Here is a 26064-nt window from a genome sequence, read left to right as displayed (position 1 = left end):
TCTTGAATGCTGAGGGACACCAGCTGGTGCTCAAAAATCTCACCTAAGTTTAGGCATGCCAATAAGTAGTTTCCTGGTCTCAGCACTTGGCACAGAGCTTTCCACATTATCTGAAACCAGGATTAACACACAGCCAGACTGCAAAAGCAAAACAGCAAGGTCCAAGCAGGATGATCACAGCACAGAGATCATGCCTGGATCAGACCCAAAACTCAGCAATGCTGGTGGTACAAAGCCGATTCTTCACCACTGAAATGATCCTGATGTTATAAAATGTGACGGGAAAAGGGAAAACTGAATGCAGAAGTTTCTGGTTGCCTTTCCCCTTGCAGGCAGCCACCCTGAGCACGCACCCGCGAGCAGGCACGCCAGCACACGCGTTACCTTGTTTCTGGCTTGCTCTATAAACTCCAGAGGAGCTTTCCCGAACTGAAACGCAGCTCCAAACCAAGGGATCCAGCTCCTGATGCAAGGAGGGGAGCTCGGGTTTCTCAGCTGAAACAAAAGAGCCTTGACAATAAGGAGTCCCAGGAGCGCTGCCAAGAGGAGAGCGAGATCCATTTTGCCTCTTCGCCGCCTGTCCCAGCCCCAGCAGCTGCTCCGCCTGCCGCAGCCCCGGCATGGCCGCGCTGGCGGGGCTCCGAGTTCATGAACAGGGGCCTCTCTGATCAGCCCTGCCAGCTGAGCACTGCCATGGGGACAAGATGTCAAAAGCACTGAGCAGCACAGGGCACAAGCCCTTGTTCTGGGAAAGGCAGAGCCAATTCTGCTCTGTTCTGGGATGAGGACCAACTCTGCTGCTTGCAAAACTTAGATGTTGCTGTGGCAAATCCTTGGACTTTGCATCAGTCGCTGGAAGGTCACCCGGGCAGCCAGGGACACGGCTAGGGACACTGGCAAAGCAGTGCAGAGCTTTCTTCAATTAAAAAAACCATACAGGTTATCTGCAATATTGAGATTACATAGCAGAGAACCTGTGATTTGCAGGCATTTAGCTTTCAGCAAGTCACATGGCAGAAAACTTCTGCCAGCATCACCTGAAGCAGAAACTTTAAGAAAAGTATCTCTCACCTGTCTGAGATCTCTCATTAAAGGCTAGATGTGTGTCCCGTGTCTGAGGTGCAGAGAAACACTTCTGAGGTTGAACTGACAATTCAAAACCTGCTGGTCACCTCTATTTTATCACTGCAATGTCAGAAGACAAGGTTTTAGAGAGGTCAGATTAGTTTCTTTGCATGTGTGAAAGTGACACACTAAAATACTTACAGAATACATTAAGCATAAAAAACACCTCGGAAGTGCTGTCAGAGCCTCCCCACACACACCCTTCAAACCTCGCAGGTTTAAAGAGAACACAAAACCAGGAGGAGTGGCTGACAGACCAAGTGAGTGTACTGCTTCTCAGAGGGACCTCAACAGGCTGGAAAATGGGCAGACAGGGACTTACCTTAAAAACATAGAATAACTGCTGCAAGGGACCTTAAGGATCACCTGGTCCACCTTTTCCTGGGGGAAAAAAAAAAAAGAAGAAAAAAAAGTGACTTTATGAAGTTCAGCAAAGGGAAATACTAAGTTCTGCCCCTGGGTAGGAACAACCCCATGTACCAGTACAGGCTGAGGAGGCACCTGGATGAACAGGAACTTCGCAGATCTGGGGTCCAGGTGGACACCATGTTGAACACGAGTCAGAGATGTACTCTTGCACTCAAGAGCACCCTGGACTGCATCCGGAAAAGTGCTGCCAGCAGAGTGAGGGAGGTGATCCTCTATGAGAAAGTAAAGTACCAAGAAGTGCATAAAGGGGCTGGAGCATCTGTCATTTGAGGAGAGGCTGAGGGAGCTGAATAGTTCAGTCTGGAGAAGAGAAGGCTCAAGGGGATCTTCTCAGTGTGTATGAACCCCTGAACAGAGGGAGGATGCAAAGAGGATGGAGCCAGGCTCTTGTGGGGGTTCTCAGTGAAAGGGCAAGAGGCAGTGAGCATAAACAAATACAGATACAGCTACAGTTTAACTCCCTTCCTATAAAGGAATAGGTGCACAAACAGGAACCTTTGTACAGACAGGCATTACAGTAAAAGTAGCACAGCAGAAATACACCTGATAGTAGCAAGTTAAGAGCTGTGAAAACCAGGTGTGTGTCCTTCATTAAACAGTCATTCTGAAATACCTTGGGATGTTACATGTTGGTCATAGGTGCAGAAGAACAAGCCCACATACATCAACTGTGACAAAACAGGGTGTTGATCTCCATTTTGCAAACTGTCTGCAACAAACAGATAAATCACTGTTAACTGTGATGTCACTACACTTCTGTGTTTAGCTATCACAGCTCTTTATAAGTTTTTTTCCTGGTTTTATTTTATCTATTAAATTATTTCTTTTCCTATAGAGGGGTAAAGTGATAGAGAGCTAAAGGCCCTGTAATTTTTTAGTACATTTTCATTATATGCATGGTATATTTTCACTATCTCACTGAGTAGTGAGTTTGAAGTGATCTATGTATACAGGTAAGATAAACCCTCAAGCCTCTGTGAAGACATTCATTAAAGGCTTTTGTGTTTGTTTTGGCCTATTTTTTGTTTGGTTTTGTTTAGCTTGTGCTTTTAGGGCATGATCCTTTAGGACATGAGATGTAAGGCGCTGTTGTGAGGAGGACACAGACACTACGATGGTGGCAACAATCACTGCCAAGTTTCCTCAGGCTGGGTCCTGGTCTTGGGCAGCAGTTAATGGTCATTCCAAGTGAACTAACACAGCCAACACCTGCAGAGGCAGGTGAAGGCACTGGGCAGTCTGGCTGCCTTTCTCCAGCAGCACATAGCTCTCCAAGACCCCACTGCTCTGTTTCCACCCCATATGACATCCACACTCCCTCCCTGCAAATGCAGCCTTTGGTCAAACTGGCTTTGGACAGAAACAAAAAAATTCCATCTCACCGCGAACTGAAATAAATGAGCAGGAAGGGTCCTCTCCGCTGGTGCTGTATTTCTTAGGATTTGGGCATATAGGAACTCCAGGTGTCTGAAGGACCTCCATGAGTACTGGCCCTTCTTTTCTGCATACATCACACATCTGTCCATGCAAGCATCCACCTCTAGTCAGGCTCATTTCAAAGATCCTGTGGGAATAGAAAATTCCTCTTCACTGCCATCCCCGCCTCACCTGGTTTAAAAAAGAACCTATTTCTTCAGGCTAAAAAGGACCATGCAGAGCTGCTCTTTCCATAGGATGTTGCAATGCTATGGGGTTTATTTTAAGGAGGAATCTAGTTGCTGTTTTCCAATCCCTAAAGCATGGTCATGGAGAAAACAGAATGAAACTGTATCCAGAGGTGTACAGCGAAAGGATGATTGTGAAATCCTCATCCTAGGAGGTTTTCAGGGGACCAAACAAGACCTTGGGCAACCTGATGTAACTCTGAAGCTCCCCCTGCTCTGACACAGGACTGTAAGATGACTGCAAGTGAACTCTAGAGGTCCCCTCTAGCCTACATTATAAGTCAATGATACACAGGCTGATACAGTGTGGTGCAAGCTGAACCAAGCAAACAGAACAGCTTTGGAGGGAGGCACAAAGTGCCACAGCAAATTGCATGAACTGTCCAGAAAAAGCCTCTGAACCACTAATACCTCCTGTGCAGCCAGACACATTTGCATTAAATTGCAATATGCCTTCTCCTCATTTTTAACCAGGGCTTTGTCGGGAGTTTGTTTTATCACTGCATGAATTCTAATGAATTTTAACCCCAAGAAGGATCCAATTAATACCCATTACTGGTGACCAGTGAGATAGGTTTATCCAGCTTCAACTGCATATTTTACCTGCAATGCTCCCTTAATTTGTCTGAATTATTGTGATGAGGACCATACATCAAAGCTTTAGGCAGTCAGACAGGGATCTGGAGAGGTGTTCTGGGATAAGTTTCTGTGACCTAAAAAATCCTCAAATCAGCACGAGGATTACTGACTAATGGCTAATGATTAACCTAAAGATTCAGCTGAGCCTTAATGATAAATGAAATGCTTCCCTTGAACAGCACATACCTTACTTTTTTTTTTTTTTTCATTATGAGAACCTAAACATATCTGCAATAATTTAAAAGAAATTACGACTGGCCCACAACCGGACTTCAGCATTCATCCAGGAAAAGCTTTAAATTTTTCACTTACAGGGCTGTGGGCAGTGGCCAGCTTCTGCCATCCCAGGCTTGCCGGGATCCTTGTTAAAACTGCACTGCTCCGTGACTAATCCGCAGATTGCTGCGAGCAGCCCAGCTCGGCACGTAGCTGTTGCCAATGCAGCTCTTACTAAACCAAATCTGGATCAATTCATCCCTCCCGGATGCAGCTGCTTGACACGGGAACAGAGTTTGGGGTTCCCCAGGCAGTGGTGCCAATGACAGCACCCCGAAAAGCAAAAAGACCCCACACGTAATCTTGAGCCCTCATTAATAATTACTCTTTTAAATGTAGATAATGTACAAAACTGTGCTTGTGTCTGTACCTGCACTGCCGGTTTCCTGGCACAGAGCAGCCTTGGTGACAGACTACATTTCCCAGGAGCCTGTTGCGCAGGAATTTCTCGTGTCACTGCAGAAGGATCTTGCAGCTCTGCGGAGCTACTGGGGCTGCTGCAGTTCCCGGTGCTGGCACTGGAGAAACATGACCTTCAGCAGCTTGTCTCTTAAACAACGCAGAGCTGATCTGCGCTAGGGTCCGCTCTTGCTGCAGACAGACCCGGGCAGGGTGGCTGGGTAGCCTCGGTTCATGTGAGATGCTAGATGTCACCTGCAGAAGAAGAGAGGAGCTTACCTCTTCCAGAGAGATGGCCCCGAGCCAGCAAATTCGCTCTGTCAGCCTGTGCAGCGGCTGTGGCAGAACTAGGTACAACTCACCGTCGTTTTCCGAGAGGGAAGGGGGTCAAATATACTTAAGGGGGGGCAGGGGGAACTTCAGTCCCCGGATGCCTCATTCCTCAAGGTTCTGCTCCAGCAAATCTGCATTTCACTGTGCTGGTCATGGCTTTTCTGTAATCCAAGCCGTGCAAGTGTTTTATGCCACCTGACCGTGGCTGGAGGGAGGGTTTTTCAGGATAAAATCTTTGCCTCAGAGACCGAAGGGCTGCAGTCATTAACTCAGTGCAGCTCTGACTAATTTAAGCTTTGCACCGGCTGGGTTTCCAGAAAAAGACTGAAGAGGAAGGCAGATCTGTTGCCTAAGTTACTAGCAAGGCCTGATTCCTTCAGGAATTTCCTTTTCATAGTTAATGAAGGTTAATCAAAGAAAAACCGACTCTTATGTTTCTGGTTACAGTGGAGATGGCTTTAAAAAATGGAGTTAGAAAACTCCTTGGTGAAACATGGAATAAGAAGCCCACTGGCAACTGTGTAGCATTGCTCTGTGACCAAGTAACTTGTTTTGAATATTCTTCAGCATGTTCTTTGTAATTTCTACAAATTCTTACAGGCAAATAATTTACATTGCTCTAATGATTTGTAACTTTTTAATCTTTGCTAATCTTTAAACATGAATACCAAACTTAATGCACAAATAGACTATAAACCTGCAGAGGCTTTGGGCAGTGACTGCATTCCCCTGGCACCTGCGTGCTGCTCTGGAAGGACCCTGGTGTGTCACAGAGGTATTGAACCAAAGAAAAGCCCTGCTCCTGGGCACAGGCTGGAAGGTCCATCGCCAGGCACTCCTGGCCTGGAACCAAAATGAGGGGCAGCAAATACTTATCCATACTGTTTCAGGAGCAGCCCTGGGAAGCTGAGGTCAACTTGGGTCTCCTTCACCAGCCACCAGTTATTTCAGTGAGACATATAACAGATGAGACATGATTTTAGTGTCTGCATAAGAAAAGCAGCATGCGTTAGGGTGGTTTGTAGGACTGATATGTAGGTAAGTTTGTAGGTGAGCCTGAATGTATGTCTGCACTATGATGACCTCTGTGGGGTTGTTCCTGACCATAACATGTGCTGTCCACACTGTGGGCAGAATTGGGGAGACCACATGATTGAGAGATTTGACTGGTCTGTATTGAGGGGGAGTAACTGGAACAGGATTCTTAATCCTGAGTCCCTCGGAGGGTACATATATTGCATAATAAATCTGCAAAACTGAATGTGGGAGTAAGACTGGGTGTTTGATGGGAATGTAATTTAGTTACTTCTGCCCAGAGCCACTTTTAACAGACCTGGATGTGAATTCTCCTCTTCTCCAGGAATCTCCTGCACCCTATTGGGTGCGGCCCCTGCTCCCTGCCGGTGCCTGCCTCCCTTTGGGCCATTGCGGGGCGTTGCGGTGCGGATGTTCCCAGCACGGGAGGTCCCCCTGCTGCCGCACTAGTATTCACGTGTGTTTTCGCCCCTTTCTCCTCAGTGACGTTTCCCCTGGATCTCACGAAAACCCGGCTGCAGATCCAGGGTGAAGCTGCCGTGCCCCGCGATGGAGCTGCGGCCGGCCGGCCTGTCCCGTACCGCGGAATGCTGCGCACGGCGGCTGGAATCGCGCAGGAGGAGGGCGTGTGGAAGCTCTGGCAAGGAGCCACGCCGGCCGTCTACCGACACATAGGTGATTATCTCTCGTGATGGGCCAAGCTTGGGTCCTGCTTCCTATGGCTGAGCCTTTTGAAGGGAGCCTTTTGAAGTGAGCCATATCTTCTTGTACTTTCAATGTATCTGTGAGGACTTCTTCAGTCGAGCCTGCAATCCCACTTTGAAATATACAAGATTCCAGATCAATAATGTCTCTTCCTTCCCTTTTCCAGTCCTTCATGGCCTTATTCTGCTTTCTGGGAAAACAAAATATAAGTTCTCTGTCACCTTTGCAGGAAGGTCTTGTTCAGGAAGCCTGAAGAGATACTCAGAGTCCTCAGAACAATAAATGTCTCATATGTGAGGGAAGTGGGGACAGATTGGGAAAGAAGATGGGAAGAAAAATGAGATTGCAAGCACAGGGGAAGAACACAAGTGCTAGGAAAAATGCATTAGAGGTTTGGCCACAAATGACAGCTTTCTGTGCTTTACTTGGAAAAATGGTGACAGCAACAAACCTCAAAAGCATTTGTGGGGTTTTGTGCTTGGCATCAGCACAGAAGGAAGCAATGCAGTCCCATGTCCTTAGCGTACAGGCAAAGCTCTGCTGCCTCCTGGCAGACCTGTGGCTCAGCCAGAGATATTTTTTTATGCTAAAAGGCTCTGGCTCTACCATTGACACCAGGCAACCCTCTTGCTTTCCCTGTTCTGATCACAAACAAGAGAGTAGTGACCAGCTGACCCAGGCAAGCTCTGGAGTGTCATAAACCAGTGTTTTGATCTCTCTCACAGTGTGACCTCCAGAAATGGCAGCCCCAAGAACTGTCTCCTGCTTTTGTTTTCCACAGTGTACACTGGTGTTCGGATGGTTACTTATGAATATCTCCGTGACTCCGTGCTTGGCAGGGCCCAGGGTGAAAGCTTTCCTCTCTGGTAATGTTGCATATTCATGCATATTTATTGCTTGCTTGGGGATTTTCCATACTGTAGGAGTCCTACAGCCAAATCTTAGGTCCAAAATGTATTTGGTTTTGGGATGGGATTGATAAAATCTAATACAAAATACTTGTTATGCCTAATGCTACAGGAATGGGGAACTGTGGATAATGCTGAAATTCCTGGTTTTCCTAAAATAAATGGAACCAGAAAATCAACATTACTAGTAGCAGTGGGAGAGAAAGAAAAACTTTATGTATCAGCGAGCAGTTTGGAATTTCAGATGGGCATTCAGTTATAATATACAGAGCATCATCCCTTACTTCTATACTTTGCCATCCTGCCTTTAAACCTTAAGTGAGGAGCATAATGGAACCTTGATTTTTTTTCCTGAGGTAAGTTTTAGCCCTTTCTTAAAATTAACAGAAATATTACTGACTACTTTAATAACCTGCAGCCACCACAATTATTACCTTCACTTTGGCTGTTAATATATGGAATAATTACACTTGTTTACAATTTACACTTGTTCCACCTAGCTCGTGCTGCTGAACTCTTCAGCTTGAGCACTGCAAGTTGTGAAGATTTTCAATGCATTCTGGAGCACAATTTTTCTCCATTTGGCAGGAAAGCTGTGGTTGGAGGCATGTCTGCGGGTGCCATCGGACAGTTTTTTGCCAGCCCAACTGATCTGGTGAAGGTGCAGATGCAGATGGAGGGGAAAAGGAAGTTGGAAGGAAAACCGTTACGGTTGGTTCCTCTCAGAGCTGGTGGTTTTTTCCCTGTTACTGATCACTCTTTGGCCCAGGGTGTGGTTCTCTGTGTTTTCTGCCACCCCTTCTTTGCAGCTGCTCTGGGCCCTTTTACAGGGAGAGCAATGGCTCTGGGCAGTGAAGAGGGTGGGGGATTCAAGACTTCCTCTTTATTCCATTTATACCTGCCTTCCTTATTCTAATTTATTGGTCTCAGTGACTACAAACCCTCACCCATCCTCCATGCCACAGCACATCCATGCCAGCACTGTACCATGGGGAGGGAAGGATGCTTTTTGAAGATGGGAAGCTGGAAGAAAGGATGAGGGAAATAAATGGCTCATGCAGGATGCACAGGCACAGGGAAAGCTGGCAGACAGCAGGGCTTGTGATCATCCTGCAAATACCAGGACATGCTGCTCTTTGCATCCCAAACTGTTGCCATCATGTGGTGTCTCATACATTCAGTATTACAATTCAGTGTGGGATCAAAGGATTGTCTGCTGTTAGCCACCAGATCACTGCTTTGCAAGTCAACTGGTATCTCTGGTAAAATATTGTAGCATGAAAGTCAAAGACAGATCCAAAAATGGATCTGGAGGGCCACATCCTTGCAGGTATAAATTCCTAATCTTACATGAAGACTTAGTGCAGCAAAGTGCTGGAATATGCAAAGATTTTTCCATATCTGGGCTGTCTGCCCACTAGTTGCATCTTGATTTCAGGTTTCGGGGTGTGCACCACGCTTTTCTGAAGATCCTGTCAGAAGGAGGAATAAGGGGACTTTGGGCTGGATGGGTACCAAATGTCCAAAGAGCTGCTCTGGTGAACATGGGAGGTAAATGGAATAACTTGGTCTGCAGCACTTAAGGCCACACCAAAGTTTTAAGAAAGAGGAGCTCAGCTGCTCCCTTGGTGTTGGCATCTTGATTACCTACACTGGGGCCCTGTTTGGAACACCCTGCAGGTGACCTCTGCCTTGTGCACCTGTGTTTTGGTCCTGTGGAAATCAAATTACTTAAAAGTAACTGTTTTTACCTGAGCTTAAGGAAAAGTGAGCCAGGAGCTGAGGGGATCCCATGGCCAGCAAAACAAGGGCCTCACCAGCTACAACCCATCACCCAAGTGAGGTGAGCAGGGCAGAGCCAGCGAAGGCTTCACCAAGATCCAAATCCTCAGGGAAATGTGTGCTGATGAGGCAGGTCTGAGGCCAAGCCAGGAAGCTGAGCCAGCAGCAGGGCAGGTGAGAATCACCCAGACACAGCTGAGCATCACCTGTAAGGTAAATCAGAGAAAATGGGAGCAGAAAGGAGAATGTACTCACTTGTCTAAAGACAAGGCTTGGGTGCCACAGCTCTCATCACAAACTGGAGGCAGAGTGCCTGCTGTGCCAAAGGCAGGAACTGCATTGGAAATGAACATCCTGTGTCATGAACAGCACAGACACCATTTACTCCTGACAGTGTTGTTTTTTCTCATTATCCTGTTTACAGATCTGACCACTTACGACTCAGTGAAATACTTTTTGCTTCTGAACACGCCACTTGAGGACAACAGTGTGACTCACAGTGTTAGCAGGTGCCATATTCTCCAATTACCCCTTTTACACTGTGGAGCATTTCCAGCCTTGCTGTCTTTATTTGCCTCTCTGTGCCAGCAGAAGACCCCATTCTTTGATTTTGATACTGCTTATGAAATGGAACTTTAGGATCATTTGTTTCCTGAAAGAACATCACTTTATAGAAGATACAAGAGAAAGGATGCAACCATTACTACAAAACTGCTCTCACTAGAAGTGCCTTGCTGGTGCACTAAACACCTTTGCTCTAAGCACAGTAATACAACTGCTATAGAACATCTTTTACTCCCTTAAATGATGAAGAAGTCTACTTTATATGAACAATATTATGAATTGCCCATTGTGAGTCCTTCATCCCTAATTCAGAACTGCTCATGGAGGTGAGGGCAGCTGGCACTGGGAGGACATGTAAGCAAGAGCAATACTAGCAAGCCTCCCAAACCAAATTCATGTTACGAGTTATTACTCATGATTTTATGATAACTGTTTTAATATATCTTCATTATAAGAACTGGAATCACGATGCTAAAATTGTCATGATACATCTTGGTTTTTTCCTTAAGTATCTGTTGCTGTTGGCAGTGCCTGCTCCGGGCTGGTAGCAGCTATTCTGGGAACTCCTGCCGATGTGGTCAAAACCCGGATAATGAACCAGCCGAGAGATAATCAGGGAAGGTATGGACACTTCAGAGACTGACTTTTCAGCAGCCAATTGAAACCCCAACTCCCACTGATTTCTCTGGGAGTGAAGTGCTAAGTTGATAATTTTCTCTTCTTCTTTCTGGTGATGATTTTACTGATTTAGTAAATGTCTGGGGGTGCTGTTGTGAGGGTCACCTAAGCACAACCGGTTACTCTAGTGGATTTCAGTTCTGGATTAGACTCCAAGGAGCTTACAAAAGAGCTTCTGCTTGTAGAAAAATATCAGCTACAAATTATTTTTGTGAGGGGGGTGGGATTTTTTAAAATCGTGTATTTGTAATTCTAACATTGTTCATTCTCCTTGCTAGAGGTCTGCTCTATAAGTCTTCCATGGACTGCTTGATTCAAACTGTCCAGGGTGAAGGGTTTATGTCTCTGTACAAAGGCTTTATACCAACCTGGATGCGAATGGTACGTGCTTTTTAACTCTCTTCACAAGAACAATTAGCATTAAAATGTGAGGAGTGTGGATGCAGCCCTAACCCTATGTAATACTATGATTTTTGTACAAAAGACATAATCATAGAATTGTAGAATGGTTTGGGTTGGAAGGGACCTTAAAGATCATCTCATTCCAAACCCTCTGTCATGGGTAGGGACATCTTTCACTTGCTCAGAGCCCCATCCAACCTGGCCTTGAATGAGGAGTTCACAGCCTCTCTGAGCAGACAGAGGGTTGGGAACCTCTCTGGGAACCAGAGCAATATGAGACTGAACTTAAGAATATGATTTTTAAGAGGAGACAGTTAAATCTAATGAGCTTGTTTATTGGGTTACTTCTATTTTTAGCCTCTAACTTCAGTGTTTGCTTTCACAGGCTCCATGGTCACTGGTATTCTGGCTTACATATGAACAAATCAGAAGGATGTGTGGAGTTAGCTCTTTTTAAAACCTTCAATATTCACAAAGAGAGAAGAATCAAAAAGCTGAATCCTCATTCCACAAGGTAGTAGGATCACTTGTATAGGTTGTTGCTCAAAATCCAGTCCTTACTGGTTAGGAGCAGCCATGACCTAAGGATACTACTTCATTGTCAGACTGCTACATGAAATTTATATTATCCACAGAATAAAACTGTCACAATAATACTTTAACTAGTAGTCAGCATCAGCTTTCTGAACCAGTAAACAGGAATGAAAAAAAAGTCTACCAAGCATATAGAACATAATACTGTCTGCTTGTTTGCCAATTGAGATGGTTGGTGTTGTTAAAGACAAGAGCAGGTTGATCAATGCACTTAACATGTTCTGTGGCTAAGGGTCTATAAAATTATTTGGGATTTTTTGCTGTTAATTGTATTTGCACACAGATAAAGAACTACCTCTCGTTAGTTTGATTTCTCAGCAAAACAAGCCTGTAGTACTAGGTATTGAAAAATATAAAAGCAGTTTACCTGATTCCAAATTTGCTTTGCACAAAAAGTGGAAGAATTTGTATTCCTTTTACTTCCCAGAGACTGCCTGACCTCTCCACTCAACTATTTGAATAAGATCATGACTGAAATGCAGGAAACCAAAAAACCTAGCTGATTTCCTGTTCCCAGGAAATCAAAAGCCTAGTTTGCTGTGCCCTGCTTGAAGGACTTGGGATACTCCATAGGACCAAGCTGAACTTCCTGTCCCATGACACTCTCAGTGCTGGAGTGGCAGACTGGGTCATTACGGCACCACTTTTCCATGGAAATGCAGGCTCTGCCCACTTCAGATCTTGGTGGAAATACAACATTCTCTTCAATAATGCCAATTGTTTGAACAGGAGTGATTTACTTATTCATAAATCTAAAGCCTTCGAGATTTCATAGGGAAGGAGACTAGTGTTGTTTGTCACTAGGTTCATCTTTGGCAATCAAGAGGCAAAATCGCAGTATTAAAAGCAACCATGAGTAGATAGAACAGAGCTGGCTTTGATTTAGTAATATCTAGTAATGGAATCAATGTAGAAGACTTGGCTCTCTGAGTAAATATTCAGGATTTCTTCTAGTCTTTGCAACCAGTGTCTTCAATGCATCAATTTCTCATTAAACACAGTTTGGGTGTCTTCTTGGCTTGCATTTGTACTTTCTGATTGTACTGTAGTTCAGTTGTGACTGTATGCATTTGGGGGTACACTTCCAGCTGGGAAAACATTCATCTCCCCATTATTAGGGAGTCAGAGAATCACAGAATGGGGCAGGTCAGAAGGGTCCCACCTCATTGCTCAAGCAGGGTCATCCCAGAGCACAGGGCACAGGACTGCACCCAGACATCTCTGGAATATCTCCAGTGAGGGAGATTCCACAGCCTGTCTGATCAATCTTCCAATGCTTGGTCACTGCACAGGAAAGTTTTTCCTCATGTTCAGGTGGAACCTCCCGTGCATCAGTCTGAAGGTTTTGTTCAGAAATACTGATACTATTCTAGCTGACATCCTGAGAAACTAATCCAAGTTCTTTTCATCTTGCACTCCAATACCAGCAATGACAAACCAGCAAAGCTGCTTCTTCAGTTATCTCCCAAGCAGTCTTGCCTTCCATCCTGTTACCCTGATAACCCTGGTGATGGATACAGCTTTAACTTTCTATTGAGACAGAACAAGTATTTTTATCATAGAATCATAGAATCGTTTTGGGTTGGAAGGGATCACAGAGTTCATTTATTTCCGATTCCCTGCCATGGGCAGGGGCACCTTCCACTATCCCAGGTTACTCCAAGCCCTGTCCAACCTGGCCTTGAATGCTTCAAGGATGGGGATGGGGAATCCACAGCTTCTCTGGGCAACCATTTCCTGTGTCTCACTACCCTCAAAGTAAAGAATTTCTTCCTAATATCCAATCTAAACCTGCTCTCTTTCAGTTTGAAGCCATTCCCCCTTGTCCTGGCACTCCAGGCCCTTATAAATAATTCCTCTCCATGTTTCTTGTCGGCTCCCTTAAGGTACTGGAAGGCCACAGTTAGGTCACCCTGAATCTTCTCCAGGCTGAACAATCCCAATTGTCTCAGCCTTTCCACACAGGACAGGTGCTCCATCCTTCTGATCATCATAATCAGTATATTAATTATAAGCAGTATGTTAGTCTTCCATCACTTTTAGCCAGCATTTAGCAAAGTTGCCATAAACTACTCTTAAGGGGACACAGTTTGGGAGAATTACTGAAACTCTAAGTTTTGTTAAAATAACCTTGATCCGCTTCAATGAACAAAGCTTGGAAGAGAGATCTGTTGTTGAAACTGGATACAAGGAGTGCACAATTTTATGGACACAAAGACGCTTCTCAGAAAACAGAAGACAAAAAAAAAAAAAGACTAACAAAGACTCAGTATCTGTGCTGGAAAGTGCCTACCAGGAAAAGATAACAAAAGGATTGAAAAATACAGACTAATTTGCGTGAGAAGTAAGAATCCAATAACCAACAGAAATAATACTAATTAATGAAAGAGAATTCTGTAATTTAGAACCAGTGAATATTAATCAGTTTGCTAAAAATACATATATAAATAAATGAAAAACTTTTATATCTGCATCTGTGTAGTGGCCAGACTTTTGTCAGACACACACACCCCTCCTGGCCAAGAAAGAGGTAATGTCTCACTCACTAACACCAAAGAGAGAGTGTTAGAGGGTTTTATGTATCCCAATGATTACAGGGGATTTGGTAACAAGAGCACCACTTAGCTAGCTGTCACCTGCAAACTGGCCGAGGATGCACTCCAGTCCTTCGCATTTGCCATTAACGAAGATAGTAAATAACACCGCTCCCAATGCGGACCCTTGAGGGACAGCACAAAATAAAAAAAATTTAAAGCCTTGTAAATGTCTTGTAATGAAAAACTTCCTTAAGTCTTAATATATCTCGTTCTCTGAGTGAGAATCCCCAGCGATTCCTGGCGGTGTGTGGAGCTAGCTCGCTGCCCTCACAGCGCCACTCCGCCCTCACGCCGCGCCCGCCGGCCCCACGCGGCGCCCCGCCCTCACGCCGCCTCTGGCCAATAGCAGCCAAGCTCCGCACGCGTGTCCCGCCTCCGGCGCCGCTCTGACCAATGGGGGCTAAGCGGGCTCGGCGCTTTCTCCCCTCACCCCTCAGTCTCGCCACCACCCAGCCGGCGTGGAGCGCTCCACCATGAGCGAGACCCGTTCCTGCGAGCTCTGCCCTGAGCCCTGCGGCACCCCGGCCATAATTCCATAGCTCTCCTCTTCGTGGTGCCTCTGCGGAGTCTAAGGGTAGCAGGAGAGGCCCCATGTATCAGCTCGCTTCACCCGTCCTTTTATTCCTTCCCTTCGCGCCGCTCTTCTCCCCCCCGAGACGATCAAAATGGACTCGACCCCTGCGGCAGCCGCTAACGGCTCCCCGTGGGTCACGTGGGCGGCGCGTGCCCTATATGAGGCCGAAGGGCGGCAGGAGGAGCGTCCATTCGCCTCGTGCGGGGGGCGAGGGCGGGGCCCGTCGGCTTCGCGATGAGCTCCAGGCCGGGGTCCCTGTGCCGCGGCGATACGGTCACCCTGCGGGTCCGCGCCGTGGGGCTCTACCCCGAGGTGCCCATCCTACGGCTGTGGGGTCAGCTGGGTGAACGCAAGGCTGACTATGCCGGCCTCCACCGCGAGATCCAGGCGGCCGCTGGGCCGCGCCTGGCGGCGCGCCCAGACCTTAACGGGCCGGGGGCCGGCGGGACCAGGCTGTGCCCAGGAGAGCTGGCACTGGTGGAGGTGTTGGGCGTCTGGTACCGCTGCTGTGTGGTGAGTCGTAGTGCCCAAGGGTACCGTGTGTTCCTGCTGGACGAGGGGTACGTGGTGGCCACATCTGCCTATTACCTGGCACGGGGCTGCTCAGAGCTGTTCCAGCTGCCCCCGGAGGTGCTGGGCTGTGTCGTGGCCGATGTCATGCCCTCCCACAGCCACGAGGGAACAGCGTGTGGGGATTCACCAGTGTCCAAATGGACAATGGAGGCAATGGAGTTCCTCAGCTTCCTGCACGGTAAGGAGGTGTCCGGTGTGGTGCAGGAGGTGATGACTCCGCAGCTCGTCGTACTTGAGCTGCCCCAGCTTGTGGCCCAGATGCAGCAGCTGGGCCTGGCCAAACGTGTCTCTCCCAGCTGGTTCTGCCAGGTACTCAGGCGCTGCTTGCCTCTTGGCCACTTAAAGAAGCAGTTCTGTCAGCAGCCTCCGGTGTGTTCCCTTGGAACTTTGGCAGTTCCGCAGCTTCTCCACGTGTTGCTCTCATATCGGCCTCTGTCACCTGCTTTGGATTACTACTACCCGGAGCTTCAGATGGGTGTGATAGAGCCTGTCCTAGTGACCCATGTCTCTGACCCACACCACATCTATTGCCAATTGCAGTGCCTGTCCCAGGAGATCTGTTGCCTTTCTGATACCATGCGCCACGCTTATGACCGGTGGGAGCAGGATTTATTGCCCAAGGTGGGCTCGCCCTGTGCTGCCCGTGGATTGGATGGCCAGTGGTACCGTGCTGTTCTGCTGGAGCTCATTGCTGGGGAGCAGGACGAGTATGCAGCTCTTGTGATCTTTGTGGACTATGGCAGGAAGGAGAATGTGACCAGAGCTAACCTGCGCCATTTGCCTGCCGAATGTTTCCGCATGCCTGTGGTCACTTACGTGTGTGCTCTTCAGGGTGTTTCTGATGGGGGCTGTGGCTGGTCCCCATTGCAGATTGATTTGCTGAAAGCATTGGTGCTTGGCAGGGAAGTGAGTGCTCACATCAAAGCCTTTAACTCCTTTGAGCATCTCTATTATGTGACTCTGTATGGGGAAAATGGCATTGATTTGAATCATCTTTTTGGGTCTCAAGCTTGCTGCCTGGTCAGCAGTCATGTGAGCCAAACTGAGGCTCATGAGCAGCTGGAAGTAGAGGAATCCTTAACTGAAGAATTGGAATTGCCACCAGATGTGCCTCCTGTTTTAACGCATGGAGATTTGTCTGCTGCTGCTGGAGCTGTTGTGCATCTGAAGACCTGTACATTCTACAGTGCACAGGTTTCCCACCTCCAGGACCCATCTGAGTTCTGGCTGCAGCTCCATGAGCATTACCAGCTCTTCAGGCAGCTGAGGCAGTGCATGTGGAATTTTTATTCCCATTCCACAAAGCTGGATGGTGCTAGGTGGGACCCACACCCTGGATCCCTTTGTTGTGCCAGTGGGAATGAGGGTGTCTTTTATAGAGCATTGGTCACCAGGGTACTGGACACTGGGGTGGAAATACACCTGGTGGACAGAGGTAGTACAGAAACTGTGGATCTATGTGCAGTGAAGGAGCTGCTCCCTCGGTTCAGGGAACTGCCTGCTTTAGCTCTGAAGTGTTGTTTGGCAGGTGTCTCCCCTCTGAGAGGGAGTTGGAGTGAAGCCTCTGTGTCTGCATTCAGGGAGATTGTACTGAACAAGGAACTTAAGATTTGGTTTTTGAGTGTGCAGGGTGACAAATACATGGTTGAAATTTTTGACCAGTCCCAGTTAGGAGAGAGAAGAGTAAGTAAACTCATGGCCCAGGGGGGTTATGCTCAATACCAGAGGTATGAAATACCCAAGACTCCCCAGAAATTAGATCAGTCTGTGATACAGGCCTCTCCCCTAGCATGTGCTGCAGAGGAAAGCCAAATAAATGCAGAGACGAGGCACAAAGAGTGTGATCTAAAGAGGAGTGATAGAGTACTTGGTTCTCACATGGCTGTGATGGTCACAGAGAGCCCTGTTGCAGCCATTCACAATTCTAAAAGTAGTGAATCTCTTTCTCAAGATTATGAGGGTAAGGAAAATCTGCACACCTCTTTGAGACAGAACTATGTGGAAATTAAGCCAGGCTCCTCTTGTGGAGGCCACTTAGAAGTGGGAAGTACAGTTAATGTTATTTTGTCATACGTTGAAAATCCTAGTTGTTTTTGGTGTCAGTTAAGTAAAAATTGCCATGACCTTGAGGTACTAATGGATGAAATCCAGGAGCACTGTAAGAATTCATCTGAGCCACATGTTTGGCCAAATCTTGTGTGTTTAGCACAGTATTCAGAGGATAAAAAATGGTACAGGGCTTTAATTGTTAGTGATGGAGTTTGTGCAGATAAAGTAGAAGTCATATATGTTGACTATGGCAACAGAGAGCAGGTGTGTCTAACTAAGCTCCGTGCAATTAATGAACGCTTCCTTAGGTTAGAGGCTCAGGCATTCAGGTGCAGCCTTTACAACTTAATCCAACCCAATGGTCAGAATCCTTTTGCTTGGGACGAAGAAGCGATTCAGACTTTCCGGCAGTTTGTTGTTGATTCATCATCTGACCTTGATCTGAAGTGTACAATATTTGCCTTGGCTGCAATAAATAGGGACCTGTTTAACATTGTGGATTTAATCACACCTTTTCAGAGTGCTTGCCATTTTCTCACTGAGAGAGGTGTAGCCAGACCTTTGTTTCCTCAAAAGCACCTGGAGTCTTTGGTCCAGCTTCACTCATACTATTACTCTAGTCATGGTATCAAAATTGGGAGTGAGGAAGATGTTTATATTACACATGTTGAGAATCCATGGACATTCTACTGCCAGCTTGAAAGGTGTGCAGATACCTTGGCACAGCTGGCTGATAGCATCAGTCACCTGACAGCGAGAGTGACCAGCACAGGAACCTTGGGGAAGTCTGGGAGCTTGTGTCTGGCAAGGTACTCTGACAGTCAGTGGTATAGGGGAGTAATTATGGAAAGACAACCTAAGGCTAAAGTTTTCTTTGTGGATTTTGGGAACACAGAGACAATAGAGGCAGATGATCTGCTTCTTTTACCCAATGATGCTTCTGATATCTTGCTTGTGCCAATGCAGGCCATAAAGTGTTCTGTGTCTGATTTAGCATCTGTTTCCAAAGAAGCTGCAATATGGTTTAAGGAAGCTGTCCTAGAAAGGAGATTAAAAGCAATAGTGGTAGCAAAGGACTCTGATAATACACTGCTGGTTGAGTTGTTTGATAGAAATACTCAAATTAATACAAAACTGAAGGAGCTAAGCCTAAACAGTACAGGACTGTGCAGTCATGTACACAATGAAACTTCATGCTCTAGAAGTAAAAATGTGAATGAGAGGAATGGAACTGCAGAGTCCCCTTTAAATGCAGGCAGGCCTCTTGAAAATAAAAAATGCCAACCAGAAGCCCAGCAAGAGCAAGGGAGCAAATGCCACTTCAAAGAAGAAGTTGTAAACCTTTTCCATCACTCTAGGAAGGGAGATGTGGCAGCTGGATTACTAGAGTCTGATGAGATGCTTGGCAGTAAGAAGAATGCTATTTTGTTGAATAAAGCAGGGGAGGAGTCTCTGCTCTTTTCCCAGATGGATTCACTGTCAGGTAGTAAATGTGATGTTGAAGACAGGTGTATAATGCTTAAAAATGCATCTGATCTACCACCACAGAAGATAGTGCCAGCTCTTAAAGCCTTAGTGTATGTGTCTTATGTCAATGACCCACAGGATTTTTATGTTCAGCTAGGGAGTGATGAGGTTCAGCTTAACAGCATTTTGGAAAGTTTAAACAATGGGAAATCAGTGAAGGACCCTTGTGGACAACTTCTCCAAGCAGGAGATTTAATCAGTGCTGTTTATGCAGAAGACAGGCTGTGGTATCGAGCTGTAGTAAAAGAGAAGACTTCTGACAATTCGATAAAGGTACATTATATTGATTATGGTGATACTTCAGTGATTAGCATTGATCAAGCATGCAGGCTCCCTAAGGACTTGTCATCTATTCCAGCAATGAGCATTCACTGCTTCCTAGGTGGACTTAAATGCAAAAACAATGTAGACTGGACAGAGAAAGCAGTGTTTTACTTCACTAAGAGAACAAGTGAAATCCTGCTGTCATGTGAATTTGTAAAGAAGGTTGGGGATAAATGGGAGGTTATTCTCAGTGACCATCAAGGTGTAATAACGGTGGATTTAGCTGACAAAGATCTTGCAAGTAAAGAAAGACTTTTCTCAAGAAAAAAAATTGATAAAGGAGATAACAGTGACTTGATAACTGTCTGTGAGCCTTTGCCTCCTCAGGTACAAAATGAGATTTCCTGTGTAAGTGACTGTAAATTGTTTATCTGGAAATTTCCAGAGGCAGGTCAGACTTTAAAAATTTATGTCACTGTGGTAAATGGTCCAGGATACTTCTGGTGTCACCGTGCTGATACCAAAGACATGAGCTACATCGAGAAAAAAATAGAGGAAGCTGAAAAGGTTGGACTAAGCTCTCTGAACGATGGCAAATCTTGCATTAAAAGTGGTGATACTTGTCTAGCAAAATACAGTCAGGATGGGTGGTTCTACAGAGCTCAAGTCAGAAGTGTGAAAGATGGCAGTGTAGCTGTAAGACACGTGGATTATGGAAGTGAGGAAACTGTTAGCCTGGAGATGATCCGACAGATGCCCTGTGAACTGCTCAGAGTACCTGGGCAAGCATTTGCTTGCTGTCTGTCAGGCTTCAGTCCCTCAGAGGGCTCATGGCTTAGTGAAGCGAATAAGAAGTTTTATGATCTAACTGAAAACCTTGTATTAGAAGCTGAAGTAGTTGAAATTCAGGAAAATAAAGATTCTGAAGTCCCTCTGTGTGTTGTCAAGCTGGAAGCTGCTGGCAATAGTATTAACGAAGAGATGAAGCCTTTTTGGAAGGCTAATAAAGAAACTGCTGATAGTGCTTTCTCAAACCTTTGCAACTCCCTAAAGGAAAACAGAAGTTCAAACAGCAGTTTGGGTCTTTGTCTCGACAAAGAAACTACTCCTGCTTGTGGATTAGCTCAGGAAGAAAGCAAAAGTGCTTTATTTCATTCTGATCCTTTCCTGGGTGTAGCTTCTGAATGCTTGGAATCTGCAGAAGCAAATGTGTCAGTGGGAGCTGCCAGTGGGAAGGCAGATGATGGACATGAAATAGGAGAGCAAGAGAACAGTTTTGATAAAGAGATACCTCTGTCTAAAGGTGACAGTGATAACAATATGTTACTAGAACTAATGAGAAGCTGCAGCCCTCATATTGTGCGAAATGGAATGAAAGCTGCAGAACAGGAACAGTCTGAAATACTGTTTGGAGAGGAGGCTGAGCTGAAAGCAGAGCTGACAGGCAGTGCTCCAGCGTCCAGCCTTTTCCTAGGAAAAGAACAAGAACTGCAGAGAGTGCCAGTGCTCCAGGCACAGCCACCTGCCAGCAATGGACCAGGGACATTAGGAGTGCTGGATCCATTAAAAATGCACTTACCATGTGATGATACAAGTGAGCTCCTGCAGGAGCTAGAGGGACTTAGGGAAAAGTCCTCCTTTGGTAAAGGAACAGAGGAAGCACGAGAAGCAAAGTCACTTGAAATGCAGGCAGCATCAGGCAGTGAAGCAAGAGAGACAGTGTTAGAACAGGAATTGCTGGAGCTGCCAGTTGTGAGGGAGGAGACAGGGCAGTTGACAGCTCTGAACGGTCTTGAAATTTTACCATTAATTAATGAGAAAGAAAATTTGGTGCCTTCAGTTAGTGACAGAGAAAAGTCAGTAGAGCTCGTTCCATCTGATGCTCAGCCTTCTTTGGGAGAGAAGACCCAGAAGCTGCAAGCAAATTTGTCTGGAATTCATGAAGCAGAGCCTATACTAGATGATTGGATGGGTGCAGACTCTCCTTCCCTAAGGCCATCATCATCTGGTGGTAGGCCTGAGAAGGAACTGCACCAGAAGATGCATGACAAGCAGTCAGTGCTAGGAGCCAAATTTGAGCCCTTTCTGGAACTGGTGCTGCCTGATGTTCAGCCTCCTCAGGAAGACAGGGAGGAGGACTTGTTAGGGCTGGAACGTGCTGTGCTGCAGAGTTCTGCAAATTGTGGAAGTCAGTTTTCATTTCTTTCAAAAGACTTAGCAAATCAGAGGCCTATTTTCTCTGTGGCATCATGTGACTGCAAAGTTGAGAAACATAAGGGGTGGCAGAAGAAGAAAGATGACTGTATGGAAGAATGGATGGAACAAGACTTGACTGACTCATTTAAAGAAAGTGGAAATATGTGTGTTCAGTCTTCAGCCTGTAAGCCTGTGGAGGACGAAAAGCAAAATGAGAACTTGGCTGACTGCTATGCAGGTAAAGTATCTAATTTTAAAGAGTTAAATAATCAAAATGTGCGCATTTAAACAAGAATGACTTTCTTATAGAAAACCTATTTTTTATTGCCTAATAAGTTAATGTATTAGTGTTAATGCTTTGATGGGTTAAGGACAGCAGACCAAGTGTAGGATCTAGTGGGTAATGTGACAGTCTAACAGCCACTAGTCTTAGTTAGGAAGATTAATGATTTTGAGTGGAAATCCATTTCTGAACATGAAATGCATTTGTAAGGCTGTTTGGGGTAAAAATTTTTAACTTAAAAATATCAGGTAGTTTGGAGGGGGTGGGGGAGCAGTGTTTTGAGACATCTCAGGTTTATTTTGGGGGTTGACTTTTGTGGGGTTTTATGGGTTTGTTTTTTTTTTCTTCCTTATTCACTGATAAGTCATCATTTCTTGTAGCACACCATGGCTATCCTTGTAATCTGAAGGGCTTTGCTGTTGGTTCCAAATGTGTGGTGTGGACCTCTCTCAAATGGTGCGACGCTCGCATTTTGGAGGTGTCTGAGAAGGGCACCAAGGTACATGTGGTTTGAATACTCTTTCTGCATTCTTAAGATCTGGTCCTTCTTTGGTCCTTCTCTAACCTCTTTAAAGAGCTCTGTTACAGAATTTAAGTATTGCAAAGGCTGATTCTGAATTTATAGACGACAGAAAAACAGCAGTGTCTCAAATTGAGTTGGATGATACATGTCAGCATTTGATGCTCCCTTCACATCTTACTCTCTTTTATTGCCTGGGAATATTGAAGGATCTGGCTCCAGTTTGAAACATGCGTGTGTGTGGTTCTGTCTGGCCTGCAAGTTAATGTTCTGCTGTGGAGCTGTGTTACCATTAAATGCTCCTGAAACTTGACATTATTTTACTGGTATTCTGAGAAGTTAGTAGTAGAACAGTAGAAACTTGGGAAGAAACTCAAACTATACTGCAAGGAATAAGGAATCCACAACTATTCGTGCTTCAGTAAAATGTGTATTGTATTAATGGTTGGTGGGAGTTAAAGTTAGCAGTAGAGGATAATCCAGTAAGCTGCCTTGTTCTATTGCTGTTTAGGCTGGGGAATGAATGGGAAGTCTTCCTTCATCTAGGGGGAGTATGTATGAATGTACACACATGCATAGACATTATACTTCTATAAAATGACCTCTAAATTATAATTTAAGGTTGCCAATCCAAAAGATTTTTACATAAAACCAACCTTTTGGAAGACAGAATGTCTGAGATGATTGGAAACGAGCTCTATTGCTGGTAGATCCCTTGGATATCTAAAACTAAGCTCAGCTCCATTCAGATGAGTGGCAGTGTCAGGGATTATCATGTGGTGATATCCCTATTCATCAGCATCCTTCTGGTTCTGATCTAGGAGGTGTTTTGCAGCCTTTCTTTTTCACTGTCCTTGGGCTAGGAGCCCAGAAGAGCCTTGAGCAGCCTCAATAACTATATTCAGTTTTATTAGAGATTAGCTTGTTCTTCTTTGCAAGATCCAGACTTCTCAACACCTTCTCAAAGGCAGGGAGTCCTCAGCTGTGTTTTCCTACTGCTGTGTCTTACTTCTTGAGTGCATTGCTGTTGTGCTAGATCCACTTTGGCTCTGTCTGTACAGGTGTTAAATCTCTGCAGTGGCAATGAGGAGATTGTGCATCCTGAGAACGTCTGGAACGGAATTCCTGACCGGGCTCCCAGATCATCTGAGGTATGGCAGTGTGACACTGCACTGGGCAGGACAGTACTGACTTTTAGAAAGGGTGCTAACTAATTGCTGCATCATGAAAAATACTTCTATTATGAAGTAATTAGGAAAGAACAGGTCATCAGCCATTATGCTGGTGATGATAACAGCATGAAGTTCCAGTTCATCCTTCACGTGCAGCCTTTGCATCAAAGTGAAAAGTGAGCAGAAGACTAATGTAGTCAGTTATAAGGGGGGGGAACAATGGAAAATAGGAGTCCAGTAGTGCTGAGGTAAGAAGTTACTTTAGTATTAAAAAAATCCGCCTCTGTGGAAGTCATGGCAATAGTGCCAGCTTCCTAACAGGATCCCTTTTTGTGTAGGCATTAACCCCTGCAACAGAAAACTTGCAGTCCTTACCAGAGGAGTCCTTGCTTCAAGGTAAGTCTACTTTAAGCCCCTCAAGTGGGTTATATACTCAGTGTTTGAATGCTTTCTAATTTTCTAGGAAATGCTTTATTTTAGAAAATACAGTTAAATCCTTAATTTGAATTTATCTAGTGGATACTGTCATTGGGATTTTCTTGATAGCATTAGCTTATGTACTGTTAGTTTAAACATGACTACATGCAATGAAAACTGCTACTGTCTGTGTTAGAAACCAATTTAGTATTTATTTATTCTTCTAATGGATTGGACCTCTTGGAAAAGCTGGGGTGGTTCACCCAAATTACAGATTTTTTGGTCAGGGTTTTGAGCATTGCCATCAGCATGCTGTTCTTGGTCATGTTTCTGAGGCCAACTGCCAGGCAGACTCCATTAAGCATTAAGTTTAGGATTTGAGTGCCCCAGTCCCATAATCTATAAATCTAAACCATAATAACACCATCTTAGCTGATGTAAGGATAGTTTGTGAATAGTTTATATACATCTTTATTGTTACTTAAAAAAATTTGAAGTGTTACTGGTGAACACCTTCAGTGTACCAAATAGGTAGTACATGTTCTTCCTGATTACATGCTATTTTCATAATTCTGGAATTGTAGAGCAGTTCTGGTTGAAAGGGGCCTTTCCTGGTGGTGAATGCAGAGCCAACTAGATCAGGTTTGTAAGGACCTTACTGCCAGTTCTGGAATGTATCCAGGAATGGAGACTCCAAAACCTGTCTGGGCAATTTGTTTCTGTGGTTGCCTGGTGAAGACTGAACTGAGCTGAAGTGAAAGTGTTATTTGTGCTTTCAGGGATTAATTGGTAATTGCATTTCATATAAATGTACTGTTTTATGGGTAACTAATAATGAAGCCTGCAACAAATATCTAGATGCCTGTTGAGCAAGAAAAAAGGTAGTTAAAAGAATTTGATAAAATGTTAAAATGGTGTATCTACAAACTGTCCCTCAATTGCGTCACTCAAATGCAGGATTATTCTTGGTTTTGTGGATTTTTTTCTGTTCTTGAGCACTTTGCATGGAATTAGTGTATGCACCCTCAGCACCAGCACAGGAAAGGTGAGTCAGGGTCATGCACCCATGTGTCACAGAGCTGGATCCTGCTGCACACACGTGCCACTGCCTGAAAAGGCAGCTTGAGTAGGAGATACTTGATTCACAAAAACTCCTGCAGTGGCTTGTGCCAAGCCCTCCAAGGAATTGAGTGACTTGAACTCAAAACTGAAATCTGGGAGCACTGCTGCTTCATTTTCTTAGGCAGCCCTGCTGTTCCAGCTGTTTTATCTTTGTCTAATAAGTGTAGGCTTTTAATATGGTCCAATACGTCAATAAGATTTAGTCTGAAGCCCCGTAGAGCTGACTTTTGATGTTAATGCCTTTATACACATTTATTGTATAAACATCTTGATGGGTCTAATCTGTTTATTCCCTACAGAAAAGCAAACTGGCTGCAGTAGCCATTTAGCTGAAGATCCTCATGTCCTCCAGCATTGCTGAAACCAAGTGCCAGGTTGACTACAAGAAACTGAACCAAGTGCCTGTGTATGAATTGTTACCACGAAAATGTGTTTGTGGGAATGAAAATACAGGCAAATAGAGTGGTTTATTTTTTCTACCTAAGTGGCCAAATGCCTGTCACTACTGTACTTCCCTGTAAAGGAATAGTGTTGGTAGACTGTTCTTGTCAGCTCGTTTTTTTTACAGCTGTTGTTGGTAGGCTGTTACTGTTAGCTTGTTTCTTATAGCACTGATTTCTTAAATGAATTTGCCTCTTGACTGGCATTTTTTACTGACAGTGGCACACTGAAGTGTATCAAGTTCTTGGTGTGTGGTTCTTTGACAGGTTTCTTGTGAGTTTCTGTATATGCTATTGTGTTGTACAGCATTGCTTTCTGATGTTTTCTTTTGGAAAATTTGCATTGTTAAGTGGCTTTTTTCTCAAAAAAAAAAAAAAAAAAGCTTGAGGGTATTTTGGGGGGTTAGGGGTGGGGAGTATTTTTTTTCTCCATAGGTGAACATAATTGGTTTGGGTTCAAGTCTTGCATTTGCTGCTAAAGCAACAGAATAATGGAATTGTTCTAAAGCAATGGAAGAAGCTGGAATAAAGCATTGGCTGGCATATACTGGTCTGTTGATGTGTTTTGTTAATGAGTTGTGTCTGTTCTGTGCAGAAGCCTGAATGCTGTATGAGGGATGTTCTGCTTTGACCCTGACCAGAGCACTGTGCTCTCCAGAGCACTGTGAGCCGTGGTAAATGCTTTAAAACATTAGTTGCACTTAACTAATAGAACTTTTTGCAAATGCACTAATGAAAGATGAAGCTTTTCCTATAAATATGAAGAAGACCCAAGGGAATGGTTTTGCTATGTGCTA

General features: G+C 45.0%; 3 protein-coding genes across 10 annotated transcripts in view; 2 read left to right on the top strand and 1 right to left on the bottom strand.

Annotated features, from left to right (window-relative positions):
• Window positions 1-4639, bottom strand: part of CYP39A1 (cytochrome P450 family 39 subfamily A member 1) — a 37867-nt gene extending 33228 nt beyond the window's left edge. The window contains exons 1-6 of one of the 7 annotated variants that reach the window (XM_085057038.1): window positions 4504-4639; window positions 2937-3118; window positions 2168-2259; window positions 1448-1506; window positions 1072-1185; window positions 385-495 (exon numbers count right to left, since the gene is read on the bottom strand). In XM_085057038.1, coding sequence (XP_084913164.1) covers window positions 385-495; window positions 1072-1089 — 129 coding nt within the window. In that variant the 5' untranslated portion in view covers window positions 1090-1185; window positions 1448-1506; window positions 2168-2259; window positions 2937-3118; window positions 4504-4639. Of the gene's footprint in view, window positions 1-384; window positions 873-1071; window positions 1186-1447; window positions 1507-2167; window positions 2260-2936; window positions 3119-4503 lie in introns of those variants that run through there. The other 6 variants (XM_085057039.1, XM_085057041.1, XM_085057034.1 and 3 more) reach the window with 6 other exon arrangements.
• A 116-nt stretch (window positions 4640-4755) lies between these two features.
• SLC25A27 (solute carrier family 25 member 27) lies at window positions 4756-14006 on the top strand. Its single transcript, XM_085057050.1, has 9 exons — window positions 4756-4883; window positions 6384-6575; window positions 7387-7471; window positions 8102-8224; window positions 8952-9064; window positions 9720-9804; window positions 10388-10480; window positions 10816-10918; window positions 11325-14006. The coding sequence occupies exons 1-9, from the start codon at window positions 4781-4783 to the stop codon at window positions 11394-11396; spliced, it is 969 nt and encodes a 322-aa protein (XP_084913176.1). The 5' UTR covers window positions 4756-4780; the 3' UTR covers window positions 11397-14006.
• A 564-nt stretch (window positions 14007-14570) lies between these two features.
• Window positions 14571-25810, top strand: TDRD6 (tudor domain containing 6). 2 transcript variants are annotated; one of them, XM_085057014.1, is made up of 5 exons: window positions 14571-21551; window positions 21977-22095; window positions 23178-23267; window positions 23627-23684; window positions 25127-25810. In XM_085057014.1, exons 1-5 carry the CDS (start codon window positions 14939-14941, stop codon window positions 25186-25188), a joined length of 6942 nt encoding a protein of 2313 aa, XP_084913140.1. In that variant the 5' UTR covers window positions 14571-14938; the 3' UTR covers window positions 25189-25810. The 2 variants fall into 2 exon arrangements, with proteins under 2 accessions (XP_084913140.1, XP_084913141.1); XM_085057015.1 differs by lacking the exon at window positions 23627-23684.
• Window positions 25811-26064: the final 254 nt, after the last annotated feature.

The sequence above is a fragment of the Lichenostomus cassidix genome, chromosome 3, assembly GCF_008360975.1.
Source record: "Lichenostomus cassidix isolate B80296 chromosome 3, HeHo_3.0, whole genome shotgun sequence".
NCBI classification, from domain to species: domain Eukaryota; kingdom Metazoa; phylum Chordata; class Aves; order Passeriformes; family Meliphagidae; genus Lichenostomus; species Lichenostomus cassidix.
Note: the sequence above shows the minus strand (reverse complement) of the source record. Positions and strands in the feature narration are given on the sequence as shown.